Below are 17,208 nucleotides of genomic sequence, written 5' to 3' on the forward strand. Positions count from 1 at the left end.
AGTTGTGTACCTGAAAGCCTGTGATACTAGGATTATAAACGCCTGTGGGCAGGCAGCATGACTCATCTTTACATTACACACAAACACCTAGCAAAACAAAAAGCCATCTCCTCAAAACCTTTTAAACGAGGCTGCACAGTGAAATGACTTAAATAATGAATGTAAAACCCTTTCTAAAGGAATACATCCTTAACTGATTAGATTTCTAAAATACATACTTTCAGTTTCAGAAAACATGGAGATAGATCGTTTTTCTTACATTGAGAAGAGCAATGCTGAAGCTCTGCATCACTGAGAAAGCATTTGGGAACAATTAAGGCAAGAAGCCCACAGATGAGTGTTTTATCCAAACATGTAACTATCACATGTTTAGTCCAGCAAACATGAAGGTACATTTATTTATGTTTAGAGGCCAAAATGATAGAGAATAAAATATTTTAATTATGTGTTACGAAATTTTTCATGTACACACAAAATTAGTAGTAAAGATAACATTAAATTATTTGCACAGTTCAGCTCTTATACAAGTGTAAGATTTTATGAAAATACCATTAAATTATTCAATTCCATATATAATCAAGAAGCAGTGGCAACAGGATACAGAGAAATGATCCTATGCTCAAATTACCCAAAACACCCACCACCAAACTCCTTCCTAAAGATTTCCTCATCTGCAAACTCTCTATCTACTCCCACAAATTTTAATTCTAGGTTATCAGAGTCCAGCTCTCTAGAAAGAGGGAGAAATTAAATCCTTAACCTTATTTTATCTATAGCTAGTTTAAGGAGGTAGAAGGAAAGTGAGCCAACAAAACCAGCCAAGTTCCACAAAGTTAGGGGTTTCCTAGCTGACAGTGGCAGGAAGGTCGCTGATTTCCTGTGTATGGCGAGCACACACGCTGTGTGCCAGGACACCCAGTGGTGGAGATGGATATGACAGAGCCTCCAACCAGCTGTCCATCTTAAGGTTATGGGAAAGCCATAATCACCCCAACAGGGATGTGTATCTGCACCACATGCTACAGATGAAAAGCAGGGGAGAGGTGTGGAGGTGACCTGCTAACCACTGAGGAAATGACAGTGAAACTGAGACAAGAGCGGTGAGTACAGGTGGCCAGGTGCGCGGAGGTGTCTCCAAACATGGCTGCAGGGAGGGCGGAGTGACCCTGAGCGGGAACCAGGCCTGCGGAAGGGAAGAGGGCGGGCACCGGCGTGTTTTCTCCACTGCCAACCAGGTGAGCAAAGGAAGTCAGGTCCTCAAACAGACCACGGGTTTCCAGAGACTTTCGGGGATGCGTGTGTGGCTGAGGTCAATTTAGAGGTCAGCGGTTTTCCATCCTCACGAAAGAGGGTTCTGTCCTATTGGTCTGTATATGTTGCCTTAGCAAACGAACATGCACACGCACTCCAGAACCCTACTTATGAAACCCTTCTAGTGGAACGCACCCTGATTGTGGATGGGCAGCAGCGGTGGTGCGGGGGGTGGCGGCACTGGAGTGGGCTGAGCGGACGCAGGACTGAGCACAGCCGTAAACAAGTCTTCCACGTCCTTGCCTCCTAGCTCTGCGAGATAAAATGATAATGGTAAGATGAAAGTCTACTAGAGCCACACGGGGAATACCACCTTCACAAACCAAGAAATCAGAACACAAGTACCTGGAATTTTATATAACTTCCCAAGAATTGCTCCTAGGATAGAATAAAGAAATAGGAATATTATTGACCATATCAATATACACTGATACAAAAAAGCATTTGTCATAGAAATTATCAGAAAAGAAGTTAAATTCTAAATAAGCATGCAGAAATCTTTGAAAATCATATTTACTCATGTCTTTTAGAAAGCCTAGATGTAGGGCAAATATTTTACCATCTGTGACCATTTTGTCTAGTTCAGGACTGAGGATTCCATCGAGTTGCTCTTCACTTAATGGTCGTGAACTCTGACTGACATTTGACTGAGGCAGAGAGGAAGGGTCATCAGCGGCGGGGCCAATGTCTAGTCCAGCTGGAGGAGCAAGGTCCATAAATTAAAAAGCGAACTCCGAATTCGCACGCAAAATGCAGAACACTATTTGCCTGCATTAATACACAACAATATGATTCAAGGAGAGCAATGAAATGCTTGTAATTCTGAATTAATCAGGATTCTTATATCTATCTGGATGGTCCATCAGTAAAAATTAGGCACAATGTATTTGGAAACTAGACGCCACTTAAAATTATGTTTTAATAATAATAAATACATTTCCTGAGGCACAAAAGAACACTTCTGCTTCTAATGTGATAATTTCCACAAGGAATTAGCACCATATTATTATGACAGGAATCTAAGAGACTACTCAATATACAATATCCAATACACAAACTAATTGCTTTAACTTGGAAGACAGTGTTTTAAATGTACAGTTCAGCTATCAATGCAGGTGAAACGGGAGGAATGACTGTCACATAAATTAATGAAAAGCTCTTAAAGTCTTAATTAATGTTTAGTAAACATTCTTGTGAATAATTTTAACTACAGATATTTTGAAATATGCTGTAGTCACAAAACAAGATATAAACCACGTTTATGACACTGTTTATGCTACAACGTGCTTTATCTCATACGACTTGGTTTCTAAAGCAAGAAAGTGGTCTATCATCCAATTCCTTTGCCATACTTTACTATTAAATAGTAAAATTTAGTCTGCTCTTATTAGAAACTAACGCTATGACATTTTGGTAAAATTATAAATTACATATTAAGAATAAAACCATTCATTTAAAGAAATAAAAAAACAAAACTACTCAGAAAGTTACCCAAAGCACAGTACAGCTGTACCATGCTTTAGCTACACGCACAAAGGGAAAAGCAAAGTATGGATTAGTGACAAATTAGCACTATAACAAATACGCATGCACCTACAGGCTGTTTCAGCTGAAATCACTATAAAAAAGAAGACTACTCTAGTCAGCCGTCATCCATTGCTCAGTTTCTTACCAAATGGAAAAGGTGAGCTCTCAACCTGGAAAGTGCATAAATCAAGACCTACAAGACCCAAACCAAATAAAATGGATGATTACCACCAGAGCGGGAAGTGAGGGGCAATGCAAACAACAGAGGAAACAAGACCCAGCAAGACTTCAAGGCAGCAAGCCTTCAATTTGATGCCATTAGAAAGACAACAGAAATTAACTAACTTGCTATTTCCCCTAAGCAGGAAAGCCAAGGTAGATCAAATTATACAATGAGTTCTTCGGTAATGACAAAAAAAATTTTTTTTTCCAATTTCAGACAAAAGACTAAACTTGTTCCACTCACACACACACCTCTCACTCACATCATAAAACAGACACTGGGCAAACAGCATTCATATGTACCTGAGTGATCAACTGATTTTGCAAGGTCATCTGAAATTATCCCAAGAATGTCATCATCTGTGTTTAAGACTTCAGAAATATCAGCTAAGGCGTCATCAGCACTACCTAAATAAAGTAAACATATATTTAAAGTCTCAGTAGTTTTCTAGACATTAAATTCTAAAACACCTTTTACTCATTCAACCATTTACTACATATCTCAAGTACAGCAGATGCTGAGGTAAGTGCTAGAATCATAAAAAATTTCAAGTTTATTACATCTAAAGTATGGAATTTTTTTTTCACAGAAAAGGCACTCCAAAGTTTTGAATAACAAAGCATTAAAAATGAAGACTTTTTGTTTTATGACTAGTTGATATTACTGAATTTAAAATAAAGACCTATAGGTAATAAAAGTGAAACAGAATGCTATAAGAAACAAAGCAAAAAAATTCATTGATAAAATGCTATCTCTAAAAATGCCATCTGGAAAACAAAAAACACAGAAGACAAAATATGAAAGACAAAGCCATTATTTAGACATTCCTTGTGAAGTATAAACCAGGTACCATCCAGTTCCGGCCCACTTCCAGCTTCACCTTTATTCTGATTACTCATCCATGTCTTTATTCAAAAACTATTTGAGAAGCCAGAGAACCACGTCTACAGATATTGTTAATAGGCATTGCTGCAGCCACTGGAATAGAGAAGTGGCTAAAACCAAGTGCAAGCCCTCATATAGCTTATTTTCTCAGAGGGGGTAAGACTAAATAAATGACGTCAGTATAAGTGCAATAAAGATTAAAAAAAAGGATTAAAAATAAAATGTGGGGATGCTATATTAGATCAAGTGGTCATAAAACCTTTTAAATGGACATGACGATCATGCATGAATCTAAATGAAATAGGGAGATGTGAAGACTGAAACAGGAAGGGTTCTGCCCGCTTCAGGGGCCAGTGTGTTAATATAGTGATAAGGGTTACATACAGGTTCACAGGTCACGGTGAAAACTGAGCTTTCTTCTAACGTATAAAGTACAAAGGAAGGTTGAGGGTTAGCAGAGGGTATGCCTGATGTATGAAGGGAACAACTGACTGCCCTGTGCAGAGCAGACTGGGGCTGGAGGTGGGTAGGGGTGTTGGGGAGACAGAGCCTGGAGGCCCGTCAGCAGGAGTGCTGGAGCCCGAGTGAGAGGCAATGACGGCTCGCACTCCGGTGGGAGAGAGGGTTCAGAAGTGGGTGGCTTTTGGACATATTTTGAAGGCAGAGAAAAATGTGTGGGCGCATTACATATGAATGTGAGACAATAAAAAGTCAAGGAGAACCAAGGGTTTCTGGCCTAATCAAGCAGAAAAATATTTGGGCAAGCACTAGTAATTTATTAGTCATTTAGTTAAGAAACATATGAATTTTTAAATCCATTTCAACTGCATTTTTACTTTAAAAATAAAAAGAGGGGGACATAAAATTAATACTCAAGATCCTAGATCTAGAATCTCTACGGAACACAAATAGTCTTGTCCCATTAAACATATACTTCTCAAACAGAATTCATATATACATAAGAATATTATAATTTTTCAAAGTGAAAGCCCATGTAAATTTTGTATGCCCAAATATTAAGTTTTTAGAGAAATATATTTCAATAATGTATTCTTCTCTAGACATCAGTACACTTGAAAGAAAAAAATTCTGGATAATTTTTTCAGGGGTCATCTAGTGTAAGTATGCTTGTTTTAAACCAGTGGAATTCTACTACACTATTTACAACCAACATTTTTTAAAAGATCATGTTTCACAAGTTCTCCCCTACCTGAAGAAAAATTTTGTTTATCTTATCAACAAATTATCAAAACCGATGTAATGGACTATATTGAATGAAATGCAAAAAATAAAGCCTGTACTTGTAAATTTCCCATTAAAAGGGCAAGAATGATTCAACTGCAAAAAAACATTACATTTAATGCAGGTTTTAAAATGGGTATTATTCTAGTCTTCCACATTCTGGCTTTATGATCAAACCATTCTCTCTTCAGCAGTTTTGTGGAAAAAAACAACTTCAAATAAAGGAAAAAGGAATAAAAACAACATAGATCAATATCTTTCCCATTGCACTATGTCTTCTGTGCAATTACAGTTCTATTCCTTATACAAACTCAAGTGCAAATAACTTCTATTTTAAGTCTCTGAATGGCTAGCCGTGGTTTTTGTAACAAGATAGCCTTAACCGTAATATGCCCTTTGAAGGATCCACAGGTCTTTCACTATACATTATATTGGCATGGATAAGACCAGGTAATTACTTTAAAAAACAAAACTAAAGTAAAACGACCTGCTACAATTAAATAAAAAGCACGGCCTTGTAGTCCAGTACTTCCATTTCCTCACTGACAACAGTAAAGCTGGATGTGTGTATGCTTCCAGGAGGGGGTAAGATCGCTTATAATTCTCTCAAGTTCACATAAAAAAAAAATCCATCCGGGACCATGCTGCTTGGCTGTGACTACCTGACACATCGGACCATCTCTCAGTGAAGGCTGCCATTAGTATAGTTTTCAAACTGAATTTATAAAATGAACTAAGCATCAAATGGCAAAACAGAAGCTTGTCAGAACATTGATTTATAACTGGTAGTGAGATAAAAATCTAGAAGTCGGGGAAGATCACAGCTCTGATACACCCAACTAGTTGAACTCCTGGAGCCTTGCTGATGTTAACATTACTTTATAAATATACTGAGCTCCCATACCTTTCTCTAATTTTAAATAGACCCCATATTTACTACACCTAGGGCAGCGGTTCTCAATCGCAGACAATTTCGCAGGGGACATTTGGCAATAGCTGGTGGCTCTTTTGATCACTGTGACATCATGAGGACAGAGGTGCTGCTCAAAGCCCTATCAGCACCAGAAGACTGATGGGCCTGAGCTGTCCGCAGTGAGAAACGGATCTAAAGCATTGCATTTCCCTGTATTAACGCAATCTGTCAGCAGGTTCCCACCACTCAGCGCTCTTCCTGTCCTCTTTTAAATTTCTTGGGGTATGCAATTAATCAAAAATCTATCTTACTGAACTTGAAGATTTTTATAACTCACCAACTATGGCTAAATTACACTCCCTTATATTCCCTCAGCAAAGTATGTATAAACCTAACATCTTCCTTTGCAACTCTTGATTTTGGTGGTAGTTACGCTTAGTTGCCAAATCTTATAGATCTGTCCACTTAAAAACAGTTGCATTTACTGAATACAAGTTACACTTTAATAGGGTCAATTTTAAAACTGCATGCAAAGCCTAACTGAAACGCTTCTAAGGTTTAATCAGAAGGAAGATGAATGTCACGTGATAAAGGTTCCACGCACCGTGAGCTCCGGGTTTTGCTGGCGTGGAGGATGCGCTAAGCAGTGGGTCTAAGGAAGGATCCAGGAAATTTGTGTTCATGTTTGTTTTATATGAAAGCTGGGCTGCGTCTTCTGACAGATTATCTAAACTTAGCTTGTTTTGTCTACTGGTATCGAGAAGATCTTTTCCAAAGAAAGCTTCCTAGATAAAGATAAGCACATACGAAAATGATTGAGTTATGAAATTGAAAAATGTCAGTTTTTGACAAGCAGGCAGAAATAACAGAAAAATTTGGCATTTAACAATACAGAAATTGAATATAGAAATATATAAACAATATCTTGTCAACTATTTTACATAGGTTCCCCTTATTTTAAAAGTATGATTTCTACTGTAGTTTTACTAGAGGAATAAAATTATGCAAACAATACCACACAGTTCTGTCAAATGTATTTCTAGCAACAGCAGTACAATAATTCAACAATTCCAGAAGATTAGGCTAAAATTAAATTTAAAGACTGATAAACTTACAATACTTACTGGCACCTTAATTCATGTAAGAAAATCCAAAGCTTCATGAATATTATTATTATTGATAGATTTCTTGCAGAGGACAGCACAGTGGTTTGATCTACAGCTTTAATACTTATATACTTCAGATTTCATAATCTCATGTTAATTCATAGAACCACATTAAAGACTTAACACCGTATAAATTGGAAAGTGTGTGTGTGTTCACACTCAATTTACCCAGATCATGTGCACCAAAATCTACTGCTATTACCGGCTACTGGCTTTTCATTCATTTACTTATAGTAACATTTCTCCATTTCAATCAACGTTCTCTGCTGTGGATACCAGCGTTTCAAGCTGGGTTCCTCACAACTCGAGGATCTCTCCAAAGCTGCTCGAGGTTCAATAAAAAGGGCAAAAGGAAGCAGCGGGGAAAGCTCTGCACCTGCTTTACCCAGCGACTCTGCTTGGGTCTCTTCTCTACAAGGTCGTGTGTCGGAAAACGGGTTCTTTGTAGAGGACAATTATGCAGTAACTATCAACATTTAACACACTTGCCAAAGATACAGTCACGAAAAAGGTTTGCTGCAGCATTTTTTATACCAAAAAGCGAACACAGCCTCGACGTCTATCAAAAGGCATGACTGAATAAATTAGATATCCATACTATAAAATATAGCAATTTTAAAGAAGGATATAGCGCTATGCTGTCAAAGAAAAGCTCTAAAATATATACTAAAAGAAAATGAGTTAAGTGATAAGTCCAGCTAAACATAAAATGCAAACTAAGACTATTATGACCATGCAAAAATAAATTATAAAAAAATTGTGAGAGGCTAAACACCACACTGTCCATAAAGCCAGCTTTGGATGGGGGAGGAGTAGTGAAGTCTGGTGGAAGTGATGGTATGCCTGATTTGAAATTTTCACGTTTTGTAAATGAACAAGTTGTTTCACTATGAAAAAGAAATTTGAAAATCCACAAAGCTAGGTTGCTGGGTAGCAAATGTTTGTTTCTTATACCACCAATGCTTTTATCATGAGGAAAAATGATGAATAGCAGAAAGCAGCTTCCAGTTTAGAGATTTATTTATTTAATGACTTCAGTATAAATTTGAGATATCTGAGACCACCATTAGCAAGAATTTCTTCTTTAAATGACTCACAATGACTGTATTGGTATTTTTCAAAAACCACAACATTCTTATTAATTTGGTGGCTTTTCATTTCCTGTAGTTAACATAATGGAGTGACCCCACGTGGTTTCTAATTTGATGTCAGTGTCTCCCAGAACCCGCTGGATCTTGTGCAGAGTTCCTAACGTCACGTGGCATCACGAGCTCTTAGTAGACTGTATAAGTATTTCTGTTGGGTAGATTATACAGTAATTTATGGTTTATCTTAACACAGTTTTAACTAATAAAAATTGGGGAAAAAATTATTACTGAATTCCTAGTGGGTTTTTGTCACTATATATTCCCCCCAATTGGTGGGGAGAAAAACTATAACTGCTGTCACAAGATGTCCAGGGAACAGCACCATTGTAAAGGCTTCCTTCACATACACACCCCAACAGGTATCACTGCTCTACACCAGGAGAACAGCCCAGCTCAGGAGGTCACATTTACAGCAGTAACCAGGAAAGCAGATCCACGACTTCTAAAGGCCGTTTTGCTAATATATGAGTCAGTTTTTATACTTTCATAAATAGCTAAAGAAAGCTTTCTAAATATAGATTACACTTTACAGAAGGGTCATTGGGTGCGGGGTGGGGGATGTGTGGGGTGCAATGTCATCTACTCAACACTCCCAGGGACAACCAGCAGACAACAAAAAGGATGCAATTAAAGATAATACAAACAATAAATGGATCCATTTCCTGACCAATAAATTTACTATTACGTATTTTTAAAAGGTACAATGCTAGGATGAATGGGTGTTGATGGGAATCAGGGGGAATAAAACAGTTATTAAAGACAGACAATATGGAAGGCACAGGGTTCACTCTGCACAGTACATACGCAATTCTTATTGAACCTCTCAACATTTCTGTGCAGTAGGTGTTACCACAATCACAGCTGTGACAATGGGACACACACGTTCCCTGGCAGCAGAGTGGTATTCGAGCCCAGGGCTCTGACGTGAAAGGCTCAGCTCTAAACTTGGCACCACCCTAAAGATGTTAGGTGTCTAATAAAAATTCACACTCCAATATTACTATATATACTGAAGCAACTACACTTCAAATCTTATTTATTAAGCATAGAGGACTTTTCACTGAAATAAGTATTTTATTTTTATAGTTCTAATTACTGAAAAAGAACACTGAGGAGCTTGTATGCTAACTGAAAGGAAACATTTTAAAACTATTAAACTAGTGATGGGAAACTGGAAAATTAAGGTTAAAATTAGGTAGAATTAAGGTAAAAAAATAAATGCGAGTCAAGCAAAGAGGAGGAATCTCTGTAGGTGACAGTTCAGTGGGAGGAACAGAGCAGGTGAACAGTCACACACTGATGTCAGCACGGGCGCTCCATAGTCTGTTCTGACTCCACGCTCACACACAAAGAACTAGAGGCCCAGGAAGAACGGCCACGCTCAGGAATGCAGCATCAGCTGGGGGCCCAGTCAAGGCTTAATCTCAGTCCTGTTTCTAACACAGAGCTTTCCGGCATAGCACACGGCCTAGAACGCTTTTGTAACTTAATGTTTAGAAGAGGAACTAGAAAGATGTCTATTTTCATATCATCTACATCTATCAAACATAATTTCTTCAAACTGATGGATACTTTTTTTATGTATATTTTAGAAAACAAAAACAATTTTGCTTAAATCTTTGGTTCACTTGGCTTCTAAAAAGGGTAAATTACTATTAAAGCGGTCACTCTGGCTGCTGAAAACCTGTCCCCATTCAGTGAACATTATCACTGTACCCTGCACCGGCTAAGGGGACTGTCCGTAGGAGTGGGCCTACGGAGCACGTTGTGAATGGTTTGGAAGAAAGAGTTCTTCTCAGCTCACAGTGTCCTTATTTACCTTTTGAAATATTTAGCAGTGAAAAACTAGGATTTAATAAAAGAACTTTGTGAAATGTATCAAAGCACAAAAAAGGCAAGCATTAATTTTTCTGGGCCCCTGGAACGTAAAAGAGGCATTTATGATGACTAATTAAAACAAGTACAAAACAAGTACAAAATTAACAAAGACAACAGACCTATTTTTCAAAACTCAATACATTACATTTCTTTCATTAACAAACTACATAATATAATGTAAAGCAAAATATTACTTGTAAATAGGCAGGGAAAGTTTCTTCGAGCTTATTTTTCCTTTTTCGGTATCTCTTCTTTATTTTTTCGGTGTTTTCAGTAACAGAAACAGATTCATCAACTAGAGTGTCTGGTAACTGCTCACTCCAGCCTGAAACAATTGTCATATTTATGAATATGTGGCATTTAAAACTGTCAGACAAACCCACCCGAAGTAATATCATAGTTTACCAACATACAGAAAGCACGTTCCATATAAACACGCTTTTTCTTTTCTCTTCCCGTTTTATTGAGATATAACTGACATACAACACCGTGTAAGTTTAAAGTATACAGCATAATGACTTAACAAGATTTTCACAAAAAAGATCTCAAAGCAAGTTTACTAGTAACTTACATATCATAAAAAAGTCATTTCATACCTATTTAGCATCAGCATATTTCTTATTGTCTCCACCAAAAATTCAAGTAATATAAGAACCACAGAAATAAGCAAAGAACTAACTAAAACTCTCTGAAATTTTGCTAAAATCCAGTGACCTTGAACTCTCATTTCCAGAGCCTTATGAGGAAGGGGAACAGAAAACAAACGTTATGGCCCCTCCAAGGTGGAGATTAACCAGAGGTGCCTTGTATGAAAGTGGACCCTGAAGGGCCTCCATGCTCAGAGCTGGTTTAACAAAAAATACTCCCTCTCATCACCCACTCCCCGGTACATCGCTCCCTGCCCTCCCCTCTCCTCCACCAACAGCAAAGAAAACTGCTAGCTGTCTTGTCATAGAATTTGGTGCTGGGTAGAAAGGCAAAAACTGACAATCTTCTCTGAGAATTCATAAACTAACATAGCCCTAATGTGTAAGAAACCTGAATTTATATAAAATAGGTGGACCCAGAAACTTTAGTCTAAGAATTTAGCTTTAAAGAAGTCTTGGGTAGTAGCATCTCATGTTCCTGGAAGTGACAAATGCAAATATTCTCTGAAAAGAACTCATCTTTAGTTCAGCTCTCAGAAGTTCAGAGAATGTTCTAAAGAATATATGAAGTCACAGTAAAGCAAAAGAAAAATTAACGTATGCGCATCTGTATGTATGTATCTACCACATAAACACAAGGGAATGAGGCACTGGGAATGGAGCAGGAGGTAGGCTGGAGTCAGTAGTGTGATGGCTTACAGCGGATATTCTAAATCAATCAGACACATAAGGAAATGAAAGACGACTGAAACTAGGAGTAAGCGGTAAAGGGAAAAGACTAAAATATCAAAAAGGCAATTCAGAAAAGGGAAAAATGCCAATAAATTAAAAACTCTGACTTTGGATGACACAGATGAAAGAAAAGAATACTGAACTAAAAGAGAACTGAAATTTACAGAGGTAGAAAACACAACAAATACTTTCAGTGAACATATCACATTCTAAAATTAGGGCTTATTACAGCCATACTGAGTCATATTAGAAACTTCTTTAAAATCATTATGCTGCCTCCTTTTAAAAATGTGCGGCGATTTCTAATTTTTATTAATTCACAGGTCAAAACCACAGCCCATAGTAATGGAAGAGCTCTTCAATAGAGCACATGCTGAAAACACCTCATTTTTCTTCCGACATCCTATTTCAAGCATTTAAAATATATAACCATACAGATCATGATCATGCTGATTACAAAGTGTTCATCAGAACCAATTCTTAAGCAATGGCTTAAGCAACGATTTAGCTTTCTTTGAAGCTCTAAATGAGGATGACAGAATATTCATTGGAAGATGTATTTCTAAAACATTATACAATTTGTTAAAAATTGCTGGGGTAAGCTGTCACTTTCAACTAAACAGTCTAAAAGTTTCTAATTTTATGCCAAGTAGCTAAGGCAGTCAAAGAAACGCCTTTTGTGAGATGGCCAGAAAGTACCTGACGTAACTAAGTGATTCGTTCCCTAAACTACTTATATTGAACATAGGGAAGAAAAAAGGAACTAGTTAAGAAATCTCTGAGGAATACGGTCTATTGGATTTCAATCATTTCCTAATCAAACCTAAATTTCTATATTACAGGTATGAGCTGCACAGGCACTCAAATCCTTGATCATAGGCAGCAATAAGGCTGTGACTGCAGCATTATCTAGGACAGATCTTTTCAGTAGAGATGTCAAGACAAAGGGGTTAAATCAAACAAAATCAGTACCATACCATCATCTCTGCTTGCTAACTGCTCAGAAATAGAGCCCGAGGAATCTTTCCTGATCACAGATCTTTTGGCTTTTCCTTGCCCGGTTCGACTTCTTTGCCGTACCATAAATCCACCAATACCTACCCAAAAAAAAAAAAATTGGGTAACCCAGTAAGTAACTAATTTCTCGATTTCCACAGGAGGGTGAAACTGCTTAATGTTAAATAGTGAGAGGCATTTCCCAAATTCAATATGGGCGAATTTAAATCAATAATCTCATTTTTATGCAAAAATACAAGAGTTTGGAAATAAACAAATAAAAGAGGTTAAAGCTATTATTACCTTATTGCTAACCAGACGGAATAAAAAATTCATTAGAGTACGGAAAGACTGCAAGCACTTCTTCTTCTAAACAATGTCCGAGTAAATATTCTTAACAAATATTAGTAACTCACACACTATCATTTAAATCACTTATACATTAGCTGAGGGAGAACCGAGACCAGATACAAACCAAACTAGACTCGTGACTCCAGGGCAGTGTGTGCAGTTGCGCCTGGTTGAGGCCCTCAGACAGGAGACACACACGGCTCTGTAGTAACAGCGTGACCTGGAGCCAAACTGTAATTCTGGTTACTACTCCACTCTAGCAATTTATTTCAAGTTGCCGTGCTTCAGTCCCTCACTGGTAAAACAGGGCTACCTTATGATTAATATTTAATCATAAGGATTAAATATGTGTAAACGAATAGATGTAAAGTGCCTGATCCAAGGTCACCACCAACAGCTTTTGTCATGATACAGCTGTCTAACAATACACTTTGTGACCTAATGGGCCCCTCAATTAGAGGGATGAAGAACTTCCATGTAAGGCAGAGACGGGAAAAAGGAATAAATACAAGCTCCTAGAAGGAATGTGCAGTGTCTAAAAAAGTGTCCTTATAAGCCTCATAACTAGGGAGAAATGAAATCACTTTCACACAATGATCAGGATGATACTAATCTAAGTCCTTATTATGATGTGGTCCATTTGTAAGGAAGGTCAGCTGTTTAGGTCCTGCAGAATACAACAAGCACAGGGAGAAGTTTTTCCTTGTACACCAGTAGGTGTTTAGATCCCTCTTATCAATAATGTAAGCAATCAGAAGAATAAAGATTAAACCGAACCGATGCAATTTAATACCTCATTGATTGGTAAACAGAAATTAATAAACTACCTAAAGAAAGCCTGTAAGTTCTGTATTGTGACCATTTCAATAATTTTTTTTTTCCAGTAAGGCAAACAAAATTTGACAAGCGAAATGGTGTTTCTACCCCTGAGGCGGAGAGGAAATAAGAGAGTAGTTTATCATCCCCGTATGAAATGGACGATAAATTTCAGGAAGTGTAAGAACCCCGACCCACCCCTTCATACTGTACACTTACTGGCACCATGCATACACACTGCAGTAAGTTTTATAAACATAACAATACTAGAAAGTGAATACTAAAAATTCCAATAACAGGAGGACACGTCAACAGAAACTACCGGGGGTGCCAAAATAATGTACACTCATTTTAACATAACATCTCTTAAAATGGGTATACATCTTTTTGGCACATTTTTTTAGCACCCTCTGTATTTAAATGGCTTTAAAAGTGCAGGTGTAAATGAAAGTTAATCTAGTGAAACATTTAATAAAATGGACAATATTTGGGATAAAGCATGAAATGATTTATTGTGAAGTATCACATACTCAGCCTAAGGAATGTGTCACCTAAAAAGCATATTCAATTAGTTCACTTCTTTAATTTATAAATATAAGTTTTAGCTTAGAGAGTTAAGAAGCTATATTTCAACCTGATTATTTATTATTATTAAAGCCCTCAATATTATTTTTCTTAAATCAATTAAGTTTCAATCAGGAAAACGTCTAGCTCAGATACTCTACCTGGTCGGTACGGTTTCCTTTTTCTCTTTTTGACACCCTCTGTCCCTTCTGCTCCCTTGGTTTCATCATCCACAGCTTCCCGTTCAGGACTCGATTCTGATTTTCCATCACAATCCATAAGTTCGCCTTCTGGAAAAAAACAAATGTACAGATAAAACTGGGAAAGCCTATCAAACCCATAATTCCTATGTGACAGGAAATACAAAGCAAAGTAGCTGCTGAGTCAGGCTGACTGTGCATCCCAGGTGGCGGGAAAAGTACAGAGGTGGAAACGTCCCGAATGGTCCTAGAGCTCATGCTACTTAATGCAGGGATCTCAGGAAATGAAGCAGTTACCAGGGAAGAGGGATCACACAAAGAAAATGCTCAAAAAGATGATTAGAAATCAATGTGCACTTAAATCATTCCCCTTGCTTTTAATTATGTCTTCCGGTCCAAGACCCCAAGGCTCCCTTCCGAGTTCCAACTAGAGCTATAATTGGATATTCCGTAGTTACTGAAAACTAGACTCAAAACTGAACCGTCGCCCTTTCCAGGTGTTACCTATCATCATTCAAAGGCCTGGAAATATACCTCAGAGAAGCCAGAATCCTGGGAGACGGCCTTGACAATTCCTAATCTCTTCAGCAATCAAGAGGCCTCAATCTCTCTCAAAAACATTTCATTTCTCTACCATCTTAGTCCAATCTTGACTTGCTATAATACCCTCCTACCTAGCTTCCCTGCCTCAAAGCTTACCCTCCTCTCAAATCGGTTCTTCAAATTGCAGCCTAAATCATCTTTCTATAAATGTGTATCCATTTTCTGCTTAAATCCGTTCATGCATCCCGTGGCCTCAAAATGAAGTTCCAATTGTAAGGCCCACACAACAGTCTCTCACAAGCTCTCCAGCCTCACACCTCCTCAACTAAGCGCCACTCATTTCCTTGAACACACCAAGCTCTTTCTCCCACTGCTCCGCAGGCTCTGCCCTCCACCTGCTTGTCTTTCAGGGTTTATTCTATCACTTTCTCAGGGAATTCCTCATGTTTAGATAAGGTTACATGCCAGTTACATGTTCCTGTGCATTAAACATTACGCTTCATTTTCATTGGTTCTTTTAATGTCTGTTTCCTTGCTAGAGTATATTCCCCATGAAAACAGATATTATGACTCCTTTTAACAGCTGCATCCTAGGCATGGTACCTAATATATGTTTAGTAATTATTTCACTGAATCAAGTAAACGATGAAATTATGTACACAAAAGCTCAGCTCTTCAAAAACAATGCTATATTAACCCTATGAAGATCAAACCGTTGCAAGTTGTATATGGATATACACTGAGCTATATGAAAAATATATGTCATCAAATACATTGAAGGTCAAACTTTACCTCTTTTCTTCCTGATTCTATGTACTATATACAACATTTTCTGTAATACCATTCCCAGAATTTGTGAATTTGTTTTGATAATATTAAGTCGATGTTTGAGGCCAATTCCCTAACAATCTGACACCTGCTCCATATAGCTAAGACTAAGTCTTAAAAGGAAATGCTTATTTACTGAAACTTAGCAAGCACCAAGGAAAACAAAAATACCAGTTGTTTACCATATAATAAACCCACCTAAAAATTTATGAGAGGGAATTTTGGGTGAAGATGGTGGACTAAGTCCACGCACCTATTTTCACTCTTCCAAAACCCTATTAAGTGTTCAGTGAAAAAACCTATTGTTACAAGGCAAACCCACAAATACAGAGAAAACAGGAAGGGCGAAAAGTGTCAATCTTGGAAATAGAAAGTAGAAAGATGAATGATAACTGACTTATTAGCAAATGCAAATTCTCAACTGAGAGTGTAAAGAACCAAGGAAAAAAATCCAGTTTATAACACAACCCTCAAAAGGCCGAGGAAGCATATAATGCCTTAAGTTTACCTTCCGTACAGTCTCTCTCAGGAAGCACAGGAAGCTGTGCTCCACCAAAGTGAGGGTGAGAAGTAAGAAAGAGAAAGACATGAAGTAACAGGAATGACACGCAACACAGGAGAGAAGAGAAGGTGAGCTCAGCGTGGTGGTGAGCAGAATCACCACACTCCTCAGGCTAACAACTGCGCTAACGCAGCCCTGGGCCTGCTGCCGGACACCTGCCCTGCCAACAGCGCATGCAGGGCCAGGGGACGCCAGTGGAGCCGCACTGACTGATGACAGTGACAGGACACAAGCGAGCCTAAATGCTGACATCACAGTGCACAGTGGCCCGCACGTGACTGTGCCATGGAAGGTTACGGTCCCTACTAGCCAACGTCTTAAGAACGGCCTTCTGATTCCCAGACTGTAATGAAGAAAACACTCCATGCTGCCCAAGTGTGAGCAGCTGTGCTATAAACACGCGTGTATGTGGGTAAATGATCTCTGGAAGGTTCTGAGAAGACAGTCGCTCTTCCCGAGAGAAGAGGACGGCTGGGAGGCAGATGAACTTCACTGCCTGCTTGTTGAACGCTGTGCGTTTTTTCTGTCACAGATGGTACCCGATGAAAAGAAACTTGCTCTAGCCACTGAAAGAGGTTGCAAATGCACACACGCTTTGATGTAGCGAGGGCTTCACCTTGCAGGCCCACCATTACAAACGCACCAGGTAATTCACTGTACCACTCATAGGGAAAGA

General features: G+C 38.2%; 1 protein-coding gene across 5 annotated transcripts in view; it reads right to left on the reverse strand.

Moving 5' to 3' along the window:
• The window catches only part of KMT2C (lysine methyltransferase 2C), a 229,757-nt gene that overhangs the window by 50,509 nt on the left and 162,040 nt on the right, over positions 1-17,208 (reverse strand). For all 5 annotated transcript variants that reach the window (XM_019655384.1, XM_019655383.1, XM_019655381.1 and 2 more), the window contains 9 exons: positions 14,561-14,689; positions 12,650-12,769; positions 10,488-10,618; positions 6,706-6,886; positions 3,364-3,468; positions 2,984-3,031; positions 1,829-2,008; positions 1,657-1,689; positions 1,447-1,563 (listed from right to left, as the gene is read on the reverse strand). In XM_019655384.1, coding sequence (XP_019510929.1) covers positions 1,447-1,563; positions 1,657-1,689; positions 1,829-2,008; positions 2,984-3,031; positions 3,364-3,468; positions 6,706-6,886; positions 10,488-10,618; positions 12,650-12,769; positions 14,561-14,689 — 1,044 coding nt within the window. The remainder of the gene's footprint in view (positions 1-1,446; positions 1,564-1,656; positions 1,690-1,828; positions 2,009-2,983; positions 3,032-3,363; positions 3,469-6,705; positions 6,887-10,487; positions 10,619-12,649; positions 12,770-14,560; positions 14,690-17,208) is intronic.

The sequence above is a fragment of the Hipposideros armiger genome, unplaced genomic scaffold (assembly GCF_001890085.2).
Source record: "Hipposideros armiger isolate ML-2016 unplaced genomic scaffold, ASM189008v1 scaffold_239, whole genome shotgun sequence".
Classification (NCBI taxonomy): Eukaryota; Metazoa; Chordata; class Mammalia; order Chiroptera; family Hipposideridae; genus Hipposideros; species Hipposideros armiger.